This window comes from Petaurus breviceps, unplaced genomic scaffold, assembly GCF_028583685.1.
Source record: "Petaurus breviceps papuanus isolate PSGF00001 unplaced genomic scaffold, PetGlider_PUasm1.0 90762, whole genome shotgun sequence".
Lineage (NCBI taxonomy): Eukaryota > Metazoa > Chordata > Mammalia > Diprotodontia > Petauridae > Petaurus > Petaurus breviceps.
In genome coordinates, this window is record NW_027187339.1 from 9083749 (window position 1) to 9111426 (window position 27678).

At 42.7% G+C, this 27678-nt stretch overlaps 1 protein-coding gene across 4 annotated transcripts in view; it reads right to left on the reverse strand.

The window, feature by feature from the left end:
* Positions 1 to 27678, reverse strand: part of RASGEF1A (RasGEF domain family member 1A) — a 328675-nt gene that overhangs the window by 29284 nt on the left and 271713 nt on the right. For 3 of the 4 annotated variants that reach the window (XM_069068373.1, XM_069068372.1, XM_069068374.1), the window contains exon 2: positions 3891 to 4073. In XM_069068373.1, the coding sequence (XP_068924474.1) occupies positions 3891 to 4067 (177 nt within the window). In that variant the 5' untranslated portion in view covers positions 4068 to 4073. Of the gene's footprint in view, positions 1 to 3890; positions 4074 to 9727; positions 10184 to 27678 lie in introns of those variants that run through there. The other variant, XM_069068371.1, reaches the window with a different exon arrangement.

Below are 27678 nucleotides of genomic sequence, written 5' to 3' on the forward strand. Positions count from 1 at the left end.
GGGGGGGGAGGGAGCCTACACAAATACTCAGCTCTCAGAACTGATCAACCCAGCACAAAAGGAGTTAGTGCTTCCTGAGTGAAAAGGCAGGCAAATACCACTGATGTCTACATGGGTTGCTAAGAGACATCATCAATTAAGAGAAGGAGGAGGGGGTGGGGAAGTAAAGCCCAGGACCAAAGAGGGAGCTATTATTACTTTATATCCCAAGAATGTACCACTGTTGTTTGGAGATGATGAGGGAGGGAAGTGGGGAAAGAAAGTTTTGCTTTTGCTCCCCCTGCCCAGTCTGTATCGTACGGAATCTGTCTGCCATGCGTCTTCAGACACAACGGTGGCAGGAACCAGGACATTCCATTCCTACACTCCAGCACACAGAATTCCATGTACAAAACAAAGCTCCCAATTTAGACACAAGCTCATATGCTCTGCTTGTTGCCCATCTGCTCAGACCAATTTCCCTGAGCTCAGAACTGATAACACATCCATTTACTACCACCATCACATAGTCCCCTCACCCTTCCCTTTGGCTCTAAGACTTCCCCAAAGAGGATAGCTTTCTCTCAATTACCCAGGGACCAAAGATCCAGCTTGTCCGTCTTTGCTTCTACTGCTCATGACTATTATTCACCCTTTGGGTTATTTCTCTGTCCCTCTATCACTTCTAAACAGGTAGTGGCTTCAGGAAGGGAAGAGAGTTGCCATGTAAATCAGAGAACTGGTTTCCTTGGCAGATGTTTCTGTAAAATAGTTGGGCTAAAATGAGTCTGTTGAAGATTTTGCACATCTCTGGGTTCTTTACTTCCTAGGACCACTTAATTAAGAGGAGATCATAATGTTTTATACCCCCACTATCCCTCGAAAATTGTTTGGGTTCCTCAGTGATAAACACTATTCCAGTGCTCAATAAGCTTGGTTAGTGATGTGAGCAGAGAGTGAAAGGCATTCTCCGTCTTCTGCCTCACTCCAGCACTTACTTCCAAGAGTGCCAGAGGAGTGGAATGGGGGATGGAACTGGAGGAAGGAGAGACCACTATAGGTCTCTTTCCCTGTCTGCCTCAGTTTCTCGATTTAAATAGCTATTATGTGTGTGGGGGGGTCAATACATAAAGTCAAAAGTGATACAGTCTCTAATCTCAAGGAATTTACATTGGGGGTGGAAATGTGTCTACAAAACTAAGCACAAAATTTGTACAAAGGAAGTAAAAAGTAATTAACAGGAAGGAGGGGATCAAGCACTTATTAAGTACTTATTATGTTCCAGGCCCTGTGCTAATAGCTTTATAAATATCAACTTGCTTGATCCTCACAACAACCCAAGGAGGCAGGTGCTGTTATTATCCTTATTTTACAGTTGAGGAAACTGAGGCAGACAGAGGTTAATTGATTTGCTTAGGTCACACAGCTGAGGTTGTTTTGTCTCCAGGCTTAATACTCAAGATGTACTACTTAGTTGCTTTTACTAGGGAAAGAAAACTAGCAATTTGCTAGTTAGGAGATCTAGCTAGGCTCCTGTAGGTATCACCTGAGTTGAGTTGCAAAGGAAGAGAGATTTCTTCAAGCTGAAAGTGAGATGGGACTGTCTTCCAGGCATAGGGTGCAGCCTGTGTAAAAGCCTGGAGATGGGAGCTGGTAGGTCATGAATGGGGAATGACAATGAGTCTGAGTCTGGCTGAAATATAAAGGGAGTAAAAGAGAAGAGCATGCAATGAGCCTGAAGAAGGTAAGCTGAAGCCACAGTGAACCAAATAGAAGTTTATTCTAGAGCTGAGTGGGAGCACTGGTATTATTGAGTTATGGAGTGGTGTGGCCAGACTTGCTTTTAAAAACCAGATTTTATTGACAGAGGGACTGTGCCGTGTAGTAGGTAGAGAGCTGACCTCATAGTTAAGAAGATCTGGGTTCAAGTCCTGTCTCTGAAAGAAACTGGTCGTATGACTCTGTGCAAGTCACTTCTTTCAATTTGGATGATACAGTGAACAGAGTGCTGGCTCTGGAGTCAGGAAGACCTGAGTTCAAATCCTCCATCAGACACTTATTTGCTGTTTGATCCATATAGACAATAGCCACATTTAATTTGGCCCTTACAGGTTACTATCTTACATGTTTATTTGTCTTTTTATATGTAAACACTTTGTGTGATTTCTGAGGGAAGGGACCAGGTCTTATGTTTGTTTCCTCAGACTACCCAGTGAACATAATAGATAAAAAAAAGTTTGATTAGACAAAAACTACTGTGGTAACAGTCATTTAACAGTGGGCTAACAAATGGTATCAAGAGACTCCAACATGGGGAAATCTGAGGGGAAGCCAGAGTAATAGCAGTCAGGTTGGTCATAATGAGGGGCTGGGGGAGAGGGGAGGTGTAGAAGCCTCAGTGAAATTCTCTCATCACCTTTGAGGCTTCCTTCTCTCCTTTAAGGCTGGCATTGATCCTTCAAAATCTGTTTTTAATAGAAATTCAGCAGATATTCACAAGTGGCAGAATCATCATCATTAAACCAGTCCTGCCACACTCCCAGATAAAGATAAGGACCAGAATAGGTACTGATGTTCTAAAAACTTCCAGTGTGGTTCTCTTAGGGGTAGCTATCAAACTTAAGGGCTTTAGGAACCTGGAAGGACTACTCAGTGCCACCAGGATTTAGTGAAGCAATAAGACACAAGCAGGCACCATGGGGTGAAGGGTGTATGTGTGCGCATGTGTGCATGTGTGGGCAAATGTGTGTGCATGCCCATGCATATAGTCTTTTAGTCTGGATTTTTATATATTCCAAACAAATCACTACTCCCAGTCAAAAAATACTAAAGGAAAGAAAGTTTTGTCCAGGTTTGTGTATGAGAGGGAGAGGGGGAGGAGATAATCTGGGTGTGTGGTTGCATACCACCATCACTAGACTGGATAGAACTTTTTAACCTCAATCTTCTTCGTTTAAATCCAATAAATATTTTTGAGTACCTACTATGTGCTGCCCACTGTGCTAGGCACTAGATCTGTGATTTCACTGGGAGAGGGAAGTCTGAGATGAGGAAACCTCACCTAATGCAGGAATACCTTCTCTGTTACTTAGAACATTCAGGAGTTACCTGGAACATTGAAGGGTTAAGTCACCTGCTAAGGATCACATAGCCAAATTATTTAAGGATAGCATTCGAACCCAGGTCTTTTTGGCTCCAAGGTCAGATCTCTATTCACTATGCCAAGTTGCCTCTTTTGGAAACAGACTTGTACACTATAAGGGTAGGAGGAAGGTGGGTGCTAACAATTGGGGGGGGGTGAGGGAGATAAAGCAAGGGTTTTTTATGGTTTGGCACCTAAGGTCTAGGACAACAAGTAGAGTATTAGGGTCAAGGTGAGTGTGCTAATTTTGTTTGATCATCTTGTACTCCTATCTAGAATGCTTCCTTCCTTCCATGAATTGCCTCTGAAGTCAAGGATCAACTGATCTTGGTGTCACAGAATTCCTCCAGCCAGGACGGGGCCTGATGGAGGTTTTAAGGAATGTGAACTTGCTTCTGTTTCTCAGGTGGACTGACTGAAGGACACTGACAGGTGGTACCATAATTCTAATGGGAATCAGCCCGGGATTCCTGCCCTGAGTAGGTATCAGTTTCAACCTCGTCTCAACTCAGTGGTTGCTAAAGACACATCTATCTCTTTCTAAGTTTTGCCTCATAGCAGGATTGGGTAGCACCCTCATTAGTCCCAAGGAGATGTCCAGGCCCTACCCACCTGTGTTTTAGAGACAGATGGGTGATTAAACTATACCAGCTCTAGCTAATCTCAAGCATGGCTTCAAGCTGGGTTTTTGCAAAAATGACCACCATGCCACATACATATACACCAAACCCTTTCTTCCCCACCCCACCCTATCCAGCAGCCTACTTACGTCTGGATAATAATCCACGGTGGGGACCAGGTGCTCAATCAAGGCTTCTAAGGATCCGGAGATAAGATTCCCATCCTGGAAAACGAGGTCTCCACCACTCCGCTCTCCCATGTCTGGTTGCACCTGTCCACTACAGCTAGACCCAAGCATACTGGAGAAGATTGGTGTCTGGGGCATAGTTTCCTAGGTGGGGGGGAAAAGAGGCCATAAGACATTTCAAAGACTTTCTTTATGTGATCTTCCTCCTCCTCCTCAGGTTGGCTGGCTGTGGGCATTGTACAGAAGATCTCAGAAGGGCTAGGGGAGGAAAGAAACTACCCAGTCACCACCCACCCACAAGATGCCTTTGCGGCTGAAGCGAAATGCCAGATCTCAGTCGGACTGCTCCCCTTTTCTTATTTCACATATTAAACGAGTGGCAAGTTTCTTACTTCCCTGGGATTGTTTTAAAGCTAAAAAATGCCACAGTCTGGGACTTCGGCTCCTTTGAAATTTGCAGATTGACCGTGCAAGCAACACTGTGGGAGAGATTGCTGCTGGCCTCTGCTGCTGGTTCTGCAATCGATAAACTGCCACTCTTTGAGCAAAAGACCAGATGTAGACAGAATATGCCCCTATCTGTCATGCCTGAGGGGGAGGGCTGATCCCCAGGGAAGGGGGTGGGTCAAGTTCAAATCTGTGGTTTGCTTCCCTCTGAAAACCCCTACAGAAAAAAAAAAACCCATAGGAAAGCATTATGGGGACCCACTGTGTCTTTTGCCATGGGACTCCTGGCAAGCCAGTGCACCAGAGACCCTACTCATATAGGCAACACAGGGCCACGGTTCAAGACAGACCATCACATAATTCCAAAGTTGAAAGGGGCCTCTGAGGCCATCTAGCCCCAGAAGAATCCTCTTTATACAATTTCTGACAAGTGGTCATTTGACCTTTGCTAAAACACCCCTGCTGAGAAAGTGGCAACTGATTCCAACTTTTGTCGTTAAAAAAAGATTTTCTTTACATTGAATTAAAATTTACCTTTCTCCAGCTTCCATAGAAACCCAGAGATGAGAATATGGTAGGCTTAAAGTCACATAACAGGCTGGATCGGAGTGGGGATTAAAACTTGGGCATTTCATAGGCACGTGCCCAACCCACGCCTTCAATCCTGCCTCTATATGTGAGTGTAAGTATAGCATTCCAAGTGTGGCATTTATAGACTAGACAATAGACCAGTTCACTATCACACTCTGCCTCCTTCCATCCCTTTTCTAGTATGTGAGAATGCACAGCACCCTGCCATCCTTGTTCTGCCCTCCCTGTTCCCTTCTCCTCACTTCTCAAAGGAAAGATTGAGAGGTACTTTTTTCAAGTGAAAAGGGTAACCAGTCTGGCCAAGTTGAGATGTTTACAATCCCATGGTGAGTTATCATTCCAGCTTTGCTTGCCCTCCTGGGCTCCTCTCCAGCTAAGACTCCCGTTTATGTAAAGAGTAAGAACTGAAAGTAAAGTGTACTATAAATTTCACTGCCACCATGGAGCAGTCTGGGATTTCAACAATATGCTTGGCTCCATTTGCCATCGAAGCCTCTGTCTTTCCTTTTCCTGATCCCCTCTAGGCGGTGTTATTTCCTTGGCTCTGTCTGTGAGGTGCACCATCAAGGAGATTTTGGATACTGTTGGATTAGATGAATGGACACAACTTGGAATATGTCAGAGTAAGTCATTGCTTATTTGAAGTCTCATCTCTTCCTTTAAATTGTTCCATGAGAATAAGAATTTCTACTTTGTCCCATGTGATTTTTTAAAAATGGAGTTTAGTACTTGAATCCAAACAGCAAAAGAATAAAACCAGAAACTCATATGCCTAACTGAAGTGTTATTTCCTTAAAATCCTTAATATAAAATATATTCAGGGGATGATAGGGCACTGGGAACTGGGAGAACTGAGTACCAAGATTTCTTATTGACCTCCTCTGGGATCTCAATGTGTCTGTGTCATGTTATTTTTCCATCAACCTATGGAGGAAGACTAAAATACTCTCTCCCAGTACCTTTGGAGAATTGTCAACAAGCATTTATTAAATGCTTACTATATGCCAACCACAGGACTAAACTCAAGACAAGTACCAAGAGACAAAGATAGAAAAGTATTCCAATGGAGAAAACAACAGGCATATTTACAGGTCCATACTAAATACAGAACAAATACTGTGAAATCTTTGGAGAAGGCACTTTCTCATAGCAAGAAAAATGAATAAAGGTTCCCCAAAGTAAGGGAGGGGACAATTGAGTTCATTCTAGCTATAAGGAACTGAATTAGCAAAGACACGGACTCAGGAAAGTATGAGATATATCCAAGAGGCAGCATATAATCCAGTTTGGCAGAGATTTGGTTACTGTGAGTAGCAGACACTGCTCATTTCTGGGTGGGCTTTTGTCTGGCTACCTGGAAGACTTCTCTAAATATCAGACAAGTAAACAAGATGGGGAATTCCTGGTGTGGGAATTCCCTCCACCCAACCAGCTATGGGTTATCTCCAGAGTAGAAAACCCCTATGCACCCCAGGCAATTCCATTGGAGCGATTTGTCCATAAGAGAATCACAAAGAAAAGGTCTACACCTTAGGTGTTGCTGTGCAAGACAAATAGTATGCACTTAATAAATAATTGTTGAATTAAATAAGTGTCCAATAAGGTCTAGGGGCCATTAGCCTGGGTAGGATTCTCTTTTGTGAATGTAACTCTTCACCCATACTGAGAGTAAATATTGTACTTTGAAAAGCTTACAGACAATTCACAAGTGACACACTTGTGAATTAACAACAAGCTATTATGTGACTTCTAACATGTGAGAATGCACACCATCCTGATATCCTTGTTCTGCGCTCCTTATTCCCTTCTCCCTACTTCTCAAAGGAAAGGTTGGGAGGTACTTTTTTTCAAGTGAAGGGGCAACCCATCTGGCCAATTTGAGATGTTTGCAGTCCCATGGTGAGTTATCAACAACAACAACAACAACTACTACTACTACTACTACAAGCAACAACCACCATAGACCAGGCACAGGGAGCTATTAGTCACCAGCAGGATCTGAATCTGAGCCCTCTGCTAGCCCTCTCCCTCCCCCTCTCCCTGGAAAAACAACAAAAGTGTTAAAAGCTATAAATATTTTCCTTGGTTATGAAAAAAATGAGTGGGTATCCTCTCAATCCATACTTATCCCTACTCCAATCCCAGTTCTACCTGCTTCAGGGGTTACCAGACTCAGAGAAGGCAGACACTGGTTGATAGTGGAAGCAGTCTGTCTCCTCATTCCTGGCCCAAGAGAGAGCCCCACAGAAGTGAAAGAGAATTGGGAATTTCTAGATTTCATTTATCTGAGGACTAGAGAGGCCATGACTCCTTTGTAAGACTTCCCAAGTGTGGTCTGACACCATTGGTCAAAAATGTAAGGAAGTCACACAAAAATATATGTGTGAATCTTTTATAGTCTAAGGAGCATTCTGGAAGTTCTGCAAGTTACCTTCTGAGCCCACCCATGTAGAAAGTTGAGAATACTCTTATTCCTCCATGGCTTCCTGGTCACTTTATCAACACTAGCCTAGACATGTTCTGATCAAGAAAACTCAGATTTAAGGGCTATATCTATTTACTCATAAGGAGCCTATGTTGAAGCCATGAAATAAATCATGAAATGAATCAAAAGATTCTCTCATCCATTCCTCTAAACTTACCAGTTTATGGCAGTTGGGGGTGGGAAAGAAGAACAAATGTTTTCCAATCTCCTGATATCTAGACCTCCCCCAAAAGAAAAGAAATGGTCTTACATGGGGCACAGGTGCAGGTGAGACCAAGCAGATGTTTGAGCTATTTGTCACAATGCAGGACAGTCCAGTATTAATATCTCCACCTCCAGAGAATGTCCTTCTCACTCAGTCTGCCTTTAATTAAAGCCCAGGTGACTATGTAAGCTTTTGTAATCAAATAAAAATGTATAGAATGTGGCAAATACCACATAATGGCATGGAATGTGAAGAGGAAATATAAGGAAAAAGCAAAATACTTCCTTGTTGCATTAACACAGGTGTGTCTGTCTCCAGGAACCATGAGGGCACGTGTGGCATCAGGTCCTCTCTGGAAGGACAGGAGACCTAGACACACACTCCTTGACTCTTCTTAGGTAATTGGGCAGTAATTAGGGCTTGCACAATCATCAGTCCAACCCACTACCACATTTTGGGCTAACTCTATACTTCACAATCAACTTGGATAGGGAATGAATGAGTGCTAATGGTGCAGTCAAAGATTGCTGGTAATAACCCAGCGTCCTGGAAATTGTAAGCAGACTGGCTTAAATAGGCTGCTTGCTTAGGGTAAAATCTGGAAGGAGGAGTAATAAGGTGGGGGGGGGAGGGGGGAGGTGGAAGAGCCCAAGGCCAACTCTGGGTCCTGGAGCTGGGGCAGGGGTCCCACTTAACTGGGAGTTAGAAGCGCCAAGGGCTTACTGAGCATGGGGCTCTCAGGGAAAACACAAAACGCAAATAACCCTGTCAACATACTAATGTGACTCTGGTGACTGTATTCTTGGAAGCAAACAAACAAAAACTCTTCTTTCCCAGCCCAGAGAATATTGCATCTGTTACTATAAACGGTGGCTTTCTAGGGCATACACTGCCTGCTTCATCACTTCTGTCCCCTTTCCTGTTTAACTCCTTGGTCACTGGTAGGTTTTCCCTACACCAAACCACCCACAGTGAAGGATCCCTCCGTAGGTGCGCGGAAGAAAGCAAATATACAGTCAGCCCGTTTCTGGTCAGTTACATTTTACTGTGTGCACTTTCATCCGCTCTATCCCCAAGTGAAGAGACATGTCAATTAAACCACTTGAATTCAGCCACATTTGCACAAGATTGGGGTTTCTTAACCTTTTGTGTGTGTGTGTGTGTGTGTGTGTGTATGTGTGTGTGTGTGATATCCTCTTTTAGCTGTCTATGAACCCCTAGCCAAGGAACCTCTTCTAAGAATAGTATTTTAACATATAAAATAAAATACATCAGATCACAAAGGAAAGCAACTACATTGAAATATGATTATCATTTTTTTTTTTTAAATTTCAAGAACCTAAAAACTCCTGCCTTAGACGGAACAATCTCCCTGTGTCCCAAAGACCCTGAAAGGAGGAGGATTCTCTCTTCCTGCCAACTTCAGAGTCACCCTAATGTTGCGCGGATCAACTGCCCTGGCGGACCTCCAGAGTTCTCCGCAGCCGAACAGGTCACTCTGACCAGGACATAAAAATTCTGTCCCCTGTGACGACTTTCCATGATCCAGGCAGATTTCCGTGGACCGAGGACAGCGGACTCCAATGGATAGAACGCTGCACTGAGTCAAGTTATATTCCCTAGAACCGCCGGTAATTCACTCAGCCGCTCGCGTTTTACAGATAACAAAACTGAGGGTCAGAGTATTGTACTAGATGGCCCCTAAGATCCTTTCCAGGTCTAATTCTAGGATTTTGATTCTCTGAACCGCCAGGGCAAAGATACCAACATCTTCAAATGCCAAGGAAGCAGGTGTGCGTCGGAGCCAAGGTCTCTGCCGGGCAAATTCTGCCCCTTGCTGCCTCACTCTCTCCCTGACCTGACGAGGGGAAATCTAACCAGGCTTTTCATCCATCCTCAGAAGCATGGAGAATTTTAGAAAAATCAGAGGGATCTCCGGCTGCCCCCATCCTTTTGTTTCCCTGGGGAGGCTTCCGTACCTGGGGGATGCCTTTAGCCAAAAGCCCAGCCCCCTGAGTTTTGTTATCCAGACTCATTGCCCAGTGCCCAAGAGGAGAAAGGAAAACTTACCCTCATTGTCTTCTGCAGTATGTACATAAAAGCCTGCGATCAGGCAGCAAAAAAAAAAAAAAACAAAAACAAAAACTCCGGGTGGTGACCAGGGGACAAAGAGGGGACTTTAGGCTGTCAGCACTGGGTCCCCCTTCTAGCTGGTCAGAACCATCCCCTCATTCCATCTCAGCCCGGGTTCCTTCTCCTTGTTGTTGTGATGGTTCTCCTGCCCCTCTGTCTGTCTGCCTTCTCTGCTTCCCGCCAGCTTGACTCTGAAGCGCCCCAGGCTCTTTGGGCTGGAGAACAGAGAGCCCACAGCTGACGTCACACTCTGCCCAGGCCTGTGGTTGGCTGAGGGGAGGGCTGCCTGATTCAAAAGCAGCCCTAGCAGAGCTCTGTGGGGTCCGTGGGCTGCAGGCACATGCCTCCGCTTGGGGGTGATGCCACTGCTACTGCTGCTGATAACGATGCTGAGGGAAAGGAAGCTGGGGGAGCCCAGCTTTTCTCTCCCCTTTTTGGCAACCGGAACCTGTGTATCAGGTTCGGCAGCTCCTAGAAGCCTCCTCCCCCCGTGGCAGCCTGGAAGCAAAAAAGGCATTTCCACATTCCTTATATGGCTCAAGAACAATCTTCAGGAAACGTGAGAGGAGAGAGACCTTGCCCTGCTTTGATCTGGGGTTGTCTATGGCAAGGAAAAGCCCAGGACGTTCAATCCTGGGTTAAGATGAATTCCCCACAACGGTCCCAAGGAACCTGTAGCCTGTAAGGTTGCCTTGACCAAAGCTCCAGGGAAATTTCCATTTCATCTCTTGTTTCCTTCAGACCTTGTGGCCCAGCTGGCATTGAAGACTGCATGGGGAACCCAGTAAGCACCACCATCATCCCCACTTCCTCCATGCTGGCCTCTCTCTGCAAAGGAAGGAGAGTTCTTATCCCTTCTTCCTGCATCTCTTCACTTTGAGAGGGTTCTCTAGTAGGAATACTCGCCCTTCCTTCTGCCAACAGCTCAAAGTGCCATCCTTCTCTGAACTAAGTCCAAATGTTCCCCCAGCTTGGCTGAAGACCCACCTCCTCACCTCCTCCCCCAGCACATTTCTGCTTGTCTCTGTGGTCCATCTGGCCTTGCCTCTCTTTCAGCTGTTTCTGAACTCTAGGGGAAATAAAGCCTAGGGGAAACTTCTTATTTCCTTCCAGAGCACAGGGGTCATGAAGGGGGAGGGGGCAAGAGAGACCCCTGAACATGGAATCCTGTGAGGTACAACAACTCAGTTCTGCTCACTTGCAATAAGTTCTATTATCTGCTTTCCCTGCCCTCCAGGTGGCTGGCTGCACTTGCCATGTACAAAGGTTAACCTGACTGATGCCAAACATCAGGAGAGACACCAAAGCCATTGGTTGTCCTTGGTATCATTCGTTCTCTAGCTAAATTTTAGGAGCAAGTGTACCCAGTTCTTTGGACTGGGTGCGTACTTAGCATGTTCCCCTTAGCCAAACTTCTGACACATTCCCTCTCCACCCACACCTCTAAGTAATATTGTTTTTTTGCTCTCGTTATCTCATCCCCAGGCCTTTTGGAGTCTGATGTTACCTCCCCCACTCCTGACTCAGTAACCGCAACCACATCTTTCATTTACTTCAATTTAACAAACACTTAATAAGCACCTACATATAGTATACAAGGAGAGAGAGAGCCTGTGTAGTAGATAGAAAGCTGGCTTTGGAGTTGGAAAGACCTGGGTTCAAGGGTTACTTCTGGCAGAGATTATCTGTGTAAGCCTGGGCATGTCATTTAAATTTTCAGTGTCTCAGCAACCATCAAAGTATAAGTAACAGAAAAGCTGCTGATCTGCTTTGGTAGAGGGAGGTTCCTTAAAGGGAATTTCCTTGTTGTTGTTGAATTGTTTCAACTGTGTCTGACCCTTTGTGACTCCATTTTGGGACTTTCTTGGCAAAAATACTGGTTTGCTATTTCCTTCTTCAGCTTATCTTGCAGGTGAAGAACTGAGGCAAACAGGGTTAAGTGACTTGTCCAGGGTTGCACAGCTTATTAGCATCTAAGACTGGATTTGAACTCAAGATGAGTCCTTCTTATTACAAGCTCAGTGCTCAGTGCATCACCTAGCTGACCCTGAGAATTTCTTCCACCAATGAAATCCAAAGTCTGAATTGACACAAATGGCAGCAAGCATCTTGGTTCCCCTTAAACTAGGGATAGAAACAAGAAATATTCTTTCCCTCATGGAACCTGCACTTTACATGAAGGGATATAACCAGGGGTATGTTAGACTCAAGCAGGAACCAACTCAGGAGAGCTGATCATTAAATTTTCAGTAGGAAGATTAAGACCTTAGTCACAAAAGCTACAAATCAAGGCTTGATTTGTTTTTTATTTGGTTGTCTAGACTTAAAATTGATGGAGAAAATGTAATGTCAATTAAACTTAATTGGAGACCTGATTGTTACACATTTACAGTACACTCTTGGTTATAATATATACACACACATATATTTGTGCATATAATGTACATATATAATATGAAGTAGACTATGATAAGGAAAGATAATAAGAAATTTAGGGGAGGAGAAAGCACATTTGAGCTGGGGACAAGGGTAAGAAGATCAAGGAAAGCTTCATGGAAGAAGGTGGTGCCTGAGTTCAGTTTTGAAAGGAAAGCACTTCAGAAGGCATGGATGAGAAGGGAATGGATCCTAGTAATGGGGGGATAGTCTGTATGAATGTAGGAGAGGCTAGGATGAGATCAGAGAATAGAAAAATAGATTTAGAGTGTGAAGGGAACCAAGAGACCACAGAGGCCAATCTGGAGTTTTTACAGATAAGGAAACTGAGGCACAGAACAGGTACATGACTTTCCCAGGGCATATCTGTAGGTGCTAAACTCAGGAACACCTTCCTAAAATCCTACTTCAAAGTTCAGTACTTGATCCATTTTACCATCCAGTTTGACTCACGTAGAATGCATGAAATAAAACTAGAACAGTAGAATAATGATAATAATGTCAATACCAATAATAATAATAAATCTAGAGATAAAAGGAAACTCAGAGGCAATCTAGTTCAACTCTTTCCTTTCACAGATGAAGAAAATGAGGCTCAGGGAAGGTAAGTGATTTGACTAAGGTCACATTGATATTAATCATTGGAGATGGGGTTTGAACAATCCAGATAGTCTGGCTCGCTCCAGAGTCAGCAATTTTTCCACCTTGTGTTCTGGTCAGGGGATGTAGAAGGAGCTTTAGTCCTTTAACACTAGATGCTCAGAGCATACTGCTTCCCATATCATAGGATTTGGAGTTAGACTACATTTAATCCAACCATTTCTTACAGAAAGGGAAACAGAGATCCAGAGAATTGCGACCTTGACCATGATTACTACAATTGTTCAGATAGCAACCCATCTAATCCTGTGCTACTTGTGGGACTTTTGTCAATGTCCTCCAATAAATTCTTCACAACCCTCCTGACATTAGGAGGGCACCAAGGGAACACTTGGATTGCCCACTTGTCATTCTTTGCCCTCTCTAAATGATCAGCCAATGGTTTCTAATTTTCCATTTCATTTATGATGTCTTCTACTCTGGTCTTCAGAAGCTCCTTAGGCGTTATATGTTGTTGTCTGCTCAGTCCCATTATGCCCTGGGTCTTCTTTGCTCTCTCTGTGATATTTCTTTTTGAGTCTTTGGATCTGGTTATATTCCTCGTCTCACGGGCACACAGGTCACACAACTAGTAAATACAGACCTGAATGAAGGTCTGCTAACTGTTATAGTTAGCCGGGACAAAGGGCACCATAGCCAGAGAACTGGCAAGGTATTGTTTCAAGTCTGTTAGTATGCTTTATTTGTTCAAAACTAATTACCTCCCTCTCTTCTATCCTCTTCCCACTGATAATTGAGTTTCTGCTTCAACTTTCTCCTTGAGTATGGCTAAGTAGCTTTTGTTTGTATAAGGGCTTGGCAGGAACATGCTAATTGCCCATCAAAGGTAGCCGAACAAAGTAGTCATATCAGGAGAAAAGGTGGCAAGCCTTCTATAAATATATAAAGCTTCGCTCAGAGTTCCCCCCCACCCCAAATGAATGCCAGCACTAACAGGAATGGCAAACAGGCATGTTGACCCTGAATTATCCACAAGAGCTACTAGCAGGAATGACAGAGGATTGACATTCCTGGTACGTCTGGAGCACAAAGCAAATTTTATAGTGATATCATGAAAAGTGTATTTCATCTGTGTTTCTGCCAGAGGGAAGAAAGAGCTATGAAAGAACAACGTACTAGTTGGTCTCCCTCAGAGTGAAGAAGGTGAGAGGGCAGAAGGCATTCCTAGCCACTCTCCAGGCTATTAGGGAGAATGACATGTTCCTTAGAAATAATGGAAGCTCTTTCAAGAGGCAACAGTGAAGGAAAAGAATCTGAAGAGGAGTCCTAATCCAAATAATGGGCCCACAGCTTTAAAAATGGAAGAAATCCTTCATTCCATTCCTCTCCAATCCCGGTCACACCCTCATATTATGGATTTAGAACCAGATGCCCAGAGATTCTAATTGACTTCTCCAAGAACATGTAGACAATGTGGAGAAGAATATTATTCAAAACCAGACCTCTGACTCCCAATCTAATGTGATTTTCTCTGCACCATGTCACTTTTCATGGTAGAAGGCAGAAGAAATGTGACTTGGTAAAGGAAGGGAAAAAGAAGAAACACTTGAAGGTATATAATAGCTATGAGGCTTCCTTTTGTATCATCCAGCTGCCTCTGAGGCAGCTAAGTGGTGCAATTGATAAAGTGCTAGACCCTGAATGAGGAAAACCTGAGTTTAAATCCAGCCCTGGACACTTACTAGTTGTGTGACCCTGGACAAGTCACTTAACCTCTCTATGCTTCTGTTCACCTATCTGTAAAATGGGAATACCTAAAATAGCACCTATCTGGAAAGGTTGCTGGCAAGATGAGATATTTCTAAAGCATGTAGCACAGTGCCTGGGATATAATAAGCACTTAAGAAATGCTTCTTCCCTTCCTTCCCTTCTCTCTCCCCTTATAGAAGGTGATACTGGAGAATAGGGGGAGGAAGCAGTTTCTTGTACTCAAAGGAATGATAGTATGGATTCAGAAGTTGCTCCCAGGAGAGAATTTACCTAGTATAATCAAAGGAAGAAGAGGCAAGTACTTGTGACATGAAGAACTGACTCTGATGAGGGGTATACAAATTTGTCAACCTGTCACAGTTACTAAAGATAGCTGTGGTTTTCTTTGGATCAGTATCTTCCAGACTGTGACAGGGAGTCCTCTGAGGCTTTTCAAAACTGGCACCACTACCCACCTGTGATGATTCATAAGGGAACAAATGATACTGTTAGCAGGAGCTTAGAAAGCATTGATAGGTATCCTTGGCCTTCCAGGACAATAAACTGTAATATTAAGGGCCAGAGGGGCTGCTTCCACAACTGATTTTTATTGAAGTTAGGGACTTCTCAGAATGGAAGGACAGATATGGGAAATAATTAAGAAGATGGTTTTGTCTTTCCTTTGGGGGGAGGGGGCAGGACTTGTCCATAGGTGTGGGACATTGCATATGAGGTTAGATTTTTTGGTGTGCGTATTGATTCATTTTATTGATTTTTCATCTACTTCATCTTTCATTTAAAAAAATTGTTGAATATTATTTGTTATAATCATTTCTACATATATGTGTATATGTAGAAATATATGTATATATGCATGTGTATATATGTGTATATATTTATATATGTATAAACGTGTGTATATATATATGTATATGTGGGAGATAATAGCAGGAGGGATATGAGGGAGACCTCTAGGGTATATTAAAAAAAAACAGGAATAGAAATACCTTAAAAGAAAAAATACCAAATCAAAAAGAAAAAAAAAGATTGTGTCTGGTAGTAATTATTTCCTTGGTCATAGATTAAAATATAGTCATCCTTGGCTCTTGTCTAAGGTTGGAGAATTTCTAATAAAAGTTCAAGCAACAATATTTGCTTACAAATCAGAGCAAGAGTGCTATAAATTGAAAAGGAAAAGAGAAAACTGCCCATGTGTCTGCTAAGACACAAATCTTGGAGAAGGCACATCATAGCAGGAAGATTGTCACTAAAAATGATGAGTAATTCACGTGAAAAAATACAAAAAGAGCACTAGATGAACAAAGGCTTGATCTTGGAGTTTTATACACAAATGCAAAAAATGTGTATAAAGAACAAGATCAAGTAGAAATCCTAACTCAAGGAGGCAAATTTGACTTGTATGAATCGGGCAGATGTGGTGGGGTATCTCACAACTGGAATATGACTGTGGGAGCGTATGCTGTTTTTAAAGGAACAGACTAGAGAAACACAGGGCAGTGGAGTGGCATTAAATATTAAGAATATATATGCTTGTGAAGAAATCCAGGATCTGGAGTAGGGCAGCATGGTAGAGAACATTTGAGTGAGAGTTAATGGAGGGAAATTTTTTTTGGCATGAAACCGCTGGGAGAGGAGGAAATAGATTAGGAGTTTGATAAGTACATCACAATCCTAGGCAGGCCATAGAGAATGTTGATGATAGGGAAGGGGGGTGTCTTCTGCTCTGGACATATCCTGGCTCTTTTGGTCATAAGTACAGTATCTGATAATAACTTGATGACTTAATAATGATCCCAATCTCTTGAAAAAAGTAGATAAAATGATGAAGGCAGAAGCTACTCTGGTCTCAATTCTGATGAGTATGGAAGGATTTGTTGATGAATTTGAAGTGATGGAAACCTTGGGAAAAAAGCGTTCATTCCATCTTAGAATTTGCCATAGAGAAAGAAAGGAAAGCTGTAAATAGTGTGATATATACCATAAATTTGGGGAAAACATATTTCATTTTCAAAGGAAAGAGTAAGATCCTGTGGCCTAAAATTCTGTAGGGGAAGTCAGAGTTCCAGGGAGTTTCCCAATCCTTTTGCATTAACAGTATGAATGCAAGTGAATCTCATGAGGGAGACAGGAAGATTGTCCAAGGATGTACAGAGAACTTGTGTACAAACTTAGATCATAAAATGGCATGTATAAAAGATGGAAGCAATGTCAAATAAAGGAGAATGAATACAAAAAAAGAGGTAGGATCCTATAACAATAGGTTCAAGAAGGCTAAAACTCAGAATGAATCGAACTAATCAGGAATATAGAAGAGCAAAAAGGGCCTCCTTTACATTAGGAACAATAGAGACAGTCATTGCTTGAGATGAATCAGATAATGATAATGAATGATGGAGAAGAAGCAACTGTACTCGGTTTTTATTTTTCTTGTGATTTTTCTGCCCAGAAGAGTGATCTTTGGAATAAAAAATGAAAGAATAAGATGGCTAATGGGGAGTAGAAACCAAAGACAAGTGAGAATATGGTAAAAGAACATCTAGTTGCCTTTAATGAGTTCAAGTCACCAGTCATGAATAGACTACTTCACAGAGTACTGGAAGAAGTGGGGAATGATGATGACGATGAATATTCTCTCAGAGATTTTTGGAAGATCATGGTGAATACGAGAAGTGTTACAGGTTTGTAGACAGGCAGATATTGTCCTTTTTTAGTGGAAAAGAGTGAGGTTTGAAAACTATAGTCCAGTGAATCTGACTTTTTGATTCCTTGTAAAATTATAGAACACATTATTCAAAAGATGAACATTTAGAAAGGAAGTCAGTGATTACTATGACCCAGAATAGCTTCACCAAAAGAAAGACATTCCAGACTGACCTCACTTCTTTATTTGACTGATTTATTGGACTGGTAGATCAGAAAAATGGAATAGAATTAATATACCTGAATTTAACCAAAGCATTGGACAATCTTTCATACTATCATCGTGGATCTCTGAGGTATATTCCTTAGCAGGAAAATAAAATGGTGGGGTCTAAACAATTATATACTTAGGTGGATTCAAAACTGGTTGATTGATTGGATCCAAAGTATAGCAATTAATTGGTCAAAGTGAAGTGTAGATTTATAGGAAGAATATCAGAATGTTCAAACTTAGATTTAAATCTGCTACTTATTAGCTATATAGCCATGGGCAAGCTTATTTTTCCCTCCAGACACTGATTTCTTCATATGTGAAACAGGGAGGTTTGAACAAGATGATTTCTAATCTTCCTTCCAATTCTGAATCCTATGAAACTATGAACTTGAAAAATAGTCTTTAGTAGAGTGCCCTAGGGATGTGTACGTGGCCAGACCTAGTTTGCATTTTTATCAATGACTTGGATGATGGACTAGATGATATTCTTATCAAATTTTGACATTGAGATGGACAGGACAGCTAGTATGCTGAGTGGTAGCATTTGAATAAAAAAATTATTCATCAGAGTTTCAATGAGCTGAACCTAATAAAATGCCATTTAATTGTGATAAATGTAAAGTCCTTCATTTGGGTTCAACAAATTAATAAGATAAGACAATGATAGGGGAGGTATAGCTAGATAATTCTTTGTGAGAGAGAGAACTTAGAGTTTCTATTGGATTGTAAACTCAATATTCCATCAGCAACGCAACAGGATTTTTATAAAAACTAATGTCATCTTGGATTATAGAATAGAATAGTATAGAATAAGGGAGGCCATAGTCTCATTACACTGTGCCCTGGTTAGCTGATATTTGGAATATTGTATTCAGTTCTGGACAAGGCTAAGGGGGGGCAAGAATGATGTGGGCACAGGGTGTCTGCCCATATGAATATTAGATGAAGGAACTAAAGATGGTTAGTGTAGACAAGAGAAAACTCAGGTTATGTCTTTATTTATTGGAAGGGTTTTCATTTGGCACAGGGGTTGGGTTTTTTTTTCCAAGGTCACAGACTAAAAAATGAGGGGAAAATGATTGGATTTATAGAGGGGAACATTTATTCTTGATTATGGTGAATAAGTCGTTTTGGGAAATGGTGGATTTCCAAACACTGGAGGCCTTAAAAATGGAGACTGGATGGCTGGTTATTAAGAATATTATATAAGGAATTACTGATCATTCTTGAGATGCACTAAAAGACTTCTGAGATTTCCACTTTGCAACTGCTGCCCTGCCTGGTTTCAATTCCATAAAATGCCTCTCCCAACCATCATGTTGCCAACTCAGCCTTGATTGACATTATCTCCTTCAGCTACCTCTCCCCTCCCAACCTCCTCCCAATGCTTTCCTTTATAGACTCTCACTATAAACTGAACTCTCATTCTACAATGCTCTGCCTGGTTTCAACTCCATGGAACAAGATCCCTCCTACTGTCATGTCTTCCCCCGCCCTCCCACCACACCCCACCTCTTGACTCTTTTTGTGGGTCTCCCTCTTTAGTTTGTAAACTCATGAGCAGGGAATGTCTTTCTTTTTAGTCATTGCATTCTCAGTGCTTAGCACAGTACCCGGCACACAGTAGGTACTTAAAAATGTTTATTGGATTGGATTTTATTGGATGTATTTCTTCCAAATCTGCAATTCTCTGATTTCCAAGGTCAGTGTTCTACAGGCCTATGGAACTAAGGCATCTACTTTTAGGCAATAGGGAGCTAATGAAGTTTTCTGAGGAAAAGTCACATATTAAGACCTATGCATTTGTAAGATTATTTTATTAGCTGTGTTAAATATCATTCCTATCTTTGGGAAGAAACAATGCCATTGAACCTAGACTTTTCACCTTAGAAAATCAGAGTAAAGATATAGGTAGGAAGAAATGTGTTGGTAAACATTTAACAACAAGTTCATACACACATACAAACATACATACACATATAAACATATAAACATGTATATATTTGCATGAAATTCTTTTGAGTTTTATTTGCATTATTAACATTTCCTCCAGCATTTTAAGTCTAAAAAAATAAAATAATCAAGTCTTGATTTGTAATATTCCCTGATTTCTAAAATAACACCTAGAATAAAGTGGAATGAGCTCACTTCAGCATATCCCTGGAGGGGAACCACTTCTGTTCACTGAGATTATCCTCTTCTCCATAGGTTCTAGTAAGAAGAGCCTAGTGTGAGAGCTGGGTTGGTGTGTCTTTCTGGGTCTTACTGATGTGCTCTTGCATTTTTTTTTAAAGTGATCAGGGTTAAGTAACTTGCTCAAGGTTACACAGCCAGTTATTTCTGGGTGTGGTGCTGAGTATCTGAGCCCGGGATTCGATCTCCAGGTCATCCTGACACTGGAGCCGGTGCTCTTACTCGCTGTACTACCTGGCCGCCCCATGTGCTCTTGAATTTTTTTCTAAGTCTTTCCATGCTTGAACATAACATACCTTTTCATCTCACACCCCAGAGAATGCTAGCCTGGGAAGACTTCCCAGCATCCTCTGGTGCCTTAGAAATGGGCATAATCTATATATTTAGATGCACTTAGAATATGGGCACCGTCTCGATGTCTTTGAAATCTCTCCTAAGAGGGCCACAAGGCAGTTTTCCTAACTCCTTGTAAAACATGATCTGGTTTCCAAACCCAGGACCTCATGCTTTTACGAGGGCCTCAGCCTGAGTCAGGCATGCTGGTTTAAGAAAAGGGCTGAATGGAGTCTTGGGAGGAGAGCCAACGAAGCTGCTCCCACTGCTTTCCCATCAGTCCCTCTTTAGCCCTGGAGCCTGATGCCTTGGGTTGATTACCAGCTGAAGCTGGAGAAGAAAACTCTGCCTTGTGCTTCTGCCTTTGGCCTAGCTCTCCATCCTGTTTCCCCACACAGACAAAGCCCAGGATGCCTATCATGTCTGGTAACAGAACCTGAATGGCAGAGCTGCCCTAGGCCTCTTCAGATGCTGACATTTTGTACCTCTATGTTTCTTAATCCAGGAAACCAGACTTCCTTCATTCACTCTTAAGATGTAAACACATAGTTAACGTTTATACAGCCCTTACTATGTGCTACACGCTGCGTTAAACACTTTCCAGTGATCATCTCATTTGAACCTTGCAACAATGCTTAGAGGTGGATTCTTTTGTTATTCCCATTTTACAGATGTAGAAACTGAGGCTAACAGAGATTACAACGTTACATGCCTAGGGTCACAGGGTTAGTAAGTATCTAAGGTTGGATTTGAACTGAAGTCTTCCTATCTCCAAACCCAGCACTCATTCATTCATTCATTCATTCATTCATTCACCAAATACTTATTGACCACCTCCCATATTTATAGCACTGTGGTAGGTGCTGTAGGGAACGATTTCATTTATTCACTAGATATTATTTAATGCCTACTGTGTGTAAATCCCTGAGTTAGGTAACTATAGGGGATACAGAAATGATTGAGACAGTTTATTTTTTAAGTAATTTATAATCTAATAGGTGGAAGATACACACAAGCACCCACTGTTCTAGGAGCACCTAGTCTAGAGACAAACGGTTAAGTAGCTCTTTGTAGTTAGGAAAGATACAGGCTTAATATTGTAACTCTTGTCTTTTCTACCTTCTTAACATCTCTGTAGGGCAGTTAGGTGGCACAGTGGATAGACAGCCAGACCTGGAGTCAGGAAGACCTGAATTCAAATGTGGTCTCAGACACTTAATGGGCAAGTCACTTAGCCTTGTTTGCCTCGGTTCCTCATCTGTAAAATGATCTGGAGAAGGAAATGGCAAACCGCCTCTGTGTATCTGCCAAGAAAACCCCAAATAGGGTCATGAAGAGTCAGATACAACTGACATGACTGAACAGTAACATCTCTGTCTAAGCCTCCTGCTCTTCTCTGACACTGCCACCATCCTGGTGCAGACCCTCATCACCCCATTCCTGGACCATTGCAATAGCTGCTGGTGGGTCTACCTGCCTCAAGTGTCTCCCCACCCGTCACCATCCTCCATTCAGTCACCAAGGTGATTTTTCTAAAGTACAGATCTGACACTGTCATCATCCTACCAATAAACTCCAGGGTTTCCCCTTTATCTGCAGGATCAAATATAAAATCCTCTTTGGCTTTGAAAGCCTTTTACAATCTGTTTCTACCTTTCCAGTCTTTTTACACTTCACTCCCTTCCAGGTAAGGGCAAGTTATGTGGGGCAGTGGATAGAACACTGAGCCTGGAGTCAGGAAGATTCCTCTTCCCGAGTTTAAATATGACTCGAGACTTAATAGCTGTGTGACCTTGGGGAAGTCACTTAACCCTTTTGGCCTCAGTTTGGAATCCTCTCCTTCTTTACTCCTGCTCCCCCATCCACCCTGTCCCCCTTGCTTCTTTCAAGATTCAAATCCCCCCTTCTGCAAGAGGCCTTTTAGGCTCTCCCTCCCCTCCTTCACTGCTAGTGTTTTCTTTCTGGGAATCTCTCCCATTGATCCAGTATAAGTTTGTACATAACTGTTTACACGTTGTCTCTCCCATTAGATTATGAACTCCTTGATGGCAGGGACTGTATTTTTGTCTTTTTTTTTCTTCCCCAGCACTTAATGCCTGGAACATAGTAGGTGTTTCATAAATGCTTGTTGATTGATCACCTGAAGGAAGTATCCAGGGTAGGTCCTTCTAGACCAGGTGCTACCTGTACTAGACCTTAGAAAGGGAAAGGGAGGCTGGCTCTGTAAGTTACTTCCCAGTCTCTTTTTAGGATCAGAGAATCCTAAGAGTTTCCTTTTGCTGCCTCCAGGCTGGACTGCATTCAGCCCACATGAGCCAGGTGGCCTTCACCCTGTATCCTACCTTCCTAGGAGGCAGTAATGTATTCATGCCCTAAGACTTACCTACTCACTTGTGGTATTTCCCTCTGAAAGATATTAAAGGCCAGTGCCTTCTAATTGAAACCGAATCTGGCCAAAATCAAATGAAATGCAGATCCCAAGGATATAAGACTCACTAGCCTACTCTGATCTTTTTCCTTCCTCACCATTCTAGGGACCAAGAAGGAGGTGGGGAACACCACCTGCTGATGGCAGGTGATGGAGTGGGGGTGTGGGGGGTGAGGGGTGGGGGAGGAAGTGAGGGGTTAGGACTGGGAGAGGATATGGTGGAGAGACCAGCGCATGTCAACTAATTCAATTGGATGAATGCAACAGGTTCAACCAGAATAGAGGCAAACTAGGCTTTTCTACATCAGCTAGGGCCATCTTATCTGGGCCAGAAGTCTGAGTAATCAGGCTGGTGGTTGCGAGGCTTCAAACATCAATACATACTCAGTTCACTTGAACCACAAAAGCTCATGGGTGAGAGTTTGTGACAAACAAAGGCAGCTACGGACATCTTGCCCCAGAACTGAAATGCTGATTTCTTGGAGATACGTTTATTCCTCTCTGGTTAGGGACAAGTCATCGAGGAAAGAAGTTGCAGATGAACTGGGGAGGAGGAGTGTCATTTTGGCTCTCTCCCTCTGATCCAATTCTGCCATGGTATTGGGAGAAGGCAGATCATTTCCTTCTGAGCCACTCGTGTGGCCCAGGTCTCTAGGGGACAAACTGCTGACAATTGAGAGAACCACTACCAAGCAAGGTACAACTGACCCAAATGAATCAGAATAGTTCACTTCCAAATAGCTGGAACCAATGCCTGCATTCTGACCTGAGTATAGACCTCTCTGAAGGTCCAGAGGGGATTTTCTAAGAGAAGTGAAAGGCAGGCAAATTGTGTGGGTTAAGGGAAATTCATCTTCCTTTATAAACACTCCTCTCACTAGGTCACTATGTAGAAACCATCAGTGGCTTCCTGTTTCCTTGTACGTCACGGCTGAATTGTTCTGCCAGACTTTGAAAATCTTCCCTAATCTGGACCTGCTACACACATTCCCACGTCACCTTAATGGGAATTGTCAGATCCATGATTCCTTTCATCTATGTGGATATTCCTTTTATAGACACAACTCCATGTCTTACTCAAGTTTCATGAGTTGTGATGAAAAAAAAAATAAATTGTCATGCAGTACAATCATCCTCTCAAGGCTAATTTCACCCCAATACTACAAATGCCCATTGCTAGACCCATACTTCAATTCCCAGAAATTGGACTCCGTTTGAATAGCCTATAGAAACTCTTGGTCAGTCAACCCCATGCCATGAAGTATTCCAGTTGGACTTTAGCAGAAACTTCCAATCCCATCTCTCACTATTCTCTAAAGCGAATCCTCCTCTCTAATCATTCTGCTGTCCTCACTTTCCTCATTGCCCCTTCCACCCTAGGCCATGCTTCCATGAATGCTAATTGTTCTCTTTACCCAGAATAGTCCTTAATAATAGCTGTCACTTATTTGTGTTGTGTAAAGCTGCCAAGGGCAGCTAGGCAGTAAAGCAGCTACAGCACCAGTCCTGGAGACAGGAAGAGCAGAGTTCAAATCTGACCTGAGATACTTACTAGCTGTGTGACCCTGGGTAAGTCACTTAACCCTTTTTGCCTCAGTTTCCTCATGTATAAAAGGAGCTGGAGAAGGAAATGACAAATCACTCAAGTATCTTTGCCAAGAAAACCCCAATGGGGTCACAAAGAATCAGACATGATTGAAAAGGCTGAACAACAAAAGTTGTCCAGGAACCTTGGGCCTATAATCTAGTATAGAACCCCATGAGGGTGGTACTGCGGATATCATTCTTTCCATTTTACAGATGTGGAAACTGAGGCCTACGGAAGTTAAATGACATAGTAAGGGTCAGATGCAGCATTTGAACCTAGCTCTTCCAGACTTTAAGTCCCAAGTACCATGAACTACACCACACTCCTTCTGTATCCTATTCAAACGCTAGCCTGCTTCAAGGCCCAACTCAAATCCCACTTTCTCCATGAAACTTTCCTTGACTACTGCAGCCTTCCTTAAGCCTTCATCTCCTCAAACTCCTACAGCACTAAAATCCTTTAGCACTTACACATATATTGCCTTAGAACGATTATGGCTGTTTCACATCTGTAGGGCTCAAGGTCTCAAGGGCAGAGGCTATAAGTCTGACCTCTACTATACTCTGCCTCTACTCTTAGCAGGAAGCACAATCCCGGTCACAGGACAGGTTCTCAATAGACAGTTTTTATATTTCAAACTCCTGTGAATTTGTATATACTTCGGGTCATTGGAGTAACTGGAGTCCTTCTCTTTAATTGCTTAACAGCTTGTTTTAAGAAGTGAAATTCAATCTCCAAGGTCCCTTTTCCCTGAAAACCATGTGAGTCGATACTTTTAATCAGGCTTGTTTCCCAGCTGTGTGCTCTCTTATGGTCATGTGTAAGGAACAGTGACTCTGCAGCACTTTCTTCCCCTGAGGAGTGTTTGTGCTGAGCTCTTCTAGCTCAGCATTTGGGGGTCTGTATGTGCTTGAGAGACCCCAGTGTGAACATCAGCCTCGTCCAGTAAGCCTTGAGCCTTATGCAGTGGACTCTGATTGAGCTGGCCCTCAATGTGGCCACAAATTGAATAAAGAGCTCTCATGCTTAATGTGGGGCTGTGACATCTAAGACATGCACTTCATTCGTTTTCATTCATAGACTACAACTACAATCTGGAACCTCAGTCTAATGCTTTCTCCCCTCTATTCCCCTCCCCACCCCCCAATCTCAGAATTTCAGCACTGAAGGGACCTCATAGATTGTCGAATCCAAGTTCCTTTACAGAAGATATAACTACCGAGGACAGAAAGGTAGAGTCACTGGTCCAGTGTTACACAGCTACTTACTCACAGTGGCGGCATTAGAACTCAGATCTACCAGTGTTTCCCACTTACTGCACCCTAGCTGAGGGTCAATACTAAGAAGCAACTTACAAGAGGAAAACCTTTTGGATGAGTTCTAAAACGGATTCATCTAAGGCTGAATTGTATATTCTAGAAGGATCAGTCAGTAAGTCAATAAACATGTATTAAGGACCTACTGTGTACCAAGCACTGTGTTAAGTGCTGGATATACACAGAAAGGGAAGAAAAAACCCTACTGTGTGTCAGAGCCCTAATACACAGTAGGTGCTATAAGATGCTTTTTTCCTTCTCTTCCTTTCCTTTCCCATTCCTTCTTTTCCCCTTCCATTAGATCCTTGGCTTGGTGACAGCCAGGGAAAATGCCTGGAGGTGTGCTACCGGGGAAAGGCAATGAAACATGTTGGTCATTCACTGGGTAAGAAACTTTGTGTAAACAGCATCTTCACCTAACATTATCCTTGGCATCAGTTAAGTCCCTGTGTAAAGCTGATTTCCTTTTCCTTCTTGCCCCCCACCTCCAAATCTCTATGTGTCTATTTACTTTTCCTATTTTCCATTCTGAGAGGACCAGAGGGACAGGAGAGTCATTCTTAGTAAACAAAACGAGGCAAATAGGGAAAGGCTGGGATTGCTTAATGGTCTCGTAAAAGATGCAGACAGCTGAGGTTGCTGCAAACAATTTACTTAAATGTACTTGGGTGAGGAATATAAATTATTTTGACTCTAGAAAAAACATGCAATTACTTTGCTATCAATTTGCAGTGTCATCCTATGCTAAAACCTTAATTATAGATTGTCTCTATGTAGAGCACTTATAAACCTTTTCAATTAAGCTGTACCAGCACTGGTTGGACACATCCCATGGAGACCAGGGATGAAATGGCAGCTAAATCCGGACTTCAGTCAATCTGCTTGATTATGTTTCTACCCTCATTGAAATCTTACTTAGTAATAATAATGACAGCTAGCATTTATAGTTTGCAAAGTTCTTCACAAATATTATCTCACAACAACCCTAGGGAGATAGGCAATAGCATCATCCTCATTTTACTGATGCGGAGGCATAAAGAGGTTAAGTGACTTGTCCAGGGTCACTCAGTTAGTAAATAACTAAGTTCCTATTTGAATACTAGTCTTCTTGTGTGAGCTTAGATTTGAACTCAGATCTTTCTGATGCTAGGCCAGGCAGTCTGTACACTGTACCACTTAGCGGCCTTGGCAGGGAATGACAATGAGAGAGGGAGTTGGGGGAGAAAAATTGAGAAACTGAGTTCCAGCTAGCTCTTGGGACCACTCTCCATCACACACAGTCTGCCAGACTTTGCTGAACAGATTGGCACTTTCTTTTTTTGTTTGTTTTGCTTTTTGGAGGGTGATTGGGCTTAAGTGACTTGCCCAAGGTCACTCGGCTAGTTTTTGTGTTAAGTGTCTGAGGCCAGATTTGAACTCAGGTCCTCCTGACTCCAGGGCTCTATTCACTGCGCCACCTAGCCGCCCCCAGATTAGCGCTTTCTTCAGGCCACAAGGACTTGGTTAAAGTCTTCTCTCTGACACATAATAACTGAGTGACCATGGTCAAGTTTCTTCACCTTCCAGTCCTTCAGACAACACTCTGGCACTAAAAGTTACTGTTCTGCTTTGGTGGAAGGGGTTTTCACTGCAAGACTTCCCTGTGTCTATGAGGGTAGGAGATAATAGCATACCTCCCTTACTGTAGAAACTGAAGGCTGAGATAGTGACTGTTCTTTCATAGGGTCCACCAGAAAGCAGAGCTTGGGTCTTTCAGAATGGCAGCTCTGGCCGTGTATGTTAAATGAAACACCTCCTGAATCTTCCCTGATTCATGGGTTTGCACTTGGAAACTTTAACTGGAATCAGGCTAAAGCCTTAGTCCATAGAATTCTAGCAACCTAAAGGTAAGAAGAATAGGGTATGGGGTTGAAAAGAATAACAGGAAACCAGCTACCCCAATCTATTCACCTTCTATTCCTCTATGGAGGCAGCTTGTTGTATTGTAAAGAGTATTGGCCTGGGGGTAACAAGACCTGATTTCTAGACCCACTCTTTCCCCTAGCAATTTGTGTGACCTTGGACAAGTCTTTTTACTTCTCTCGGCCTCAGTTTCATCATATGTCAAATAAAGGAATAAGATTAAATGATTTAAAGGTCTCTTCCAGCACCACAATCCTCAATGATTCATTGAATACGTTGGATGCCCTATAGAGAGCAAGCGTGGTCTACCATTTCCTACCTTTGGTCCTTGCTGGGTTTAGAAAGGAGGCCACACCGTTCTCTCCTCACTGAATCCCACACAATTGAACTCAGAGCTCAGGCCTCATG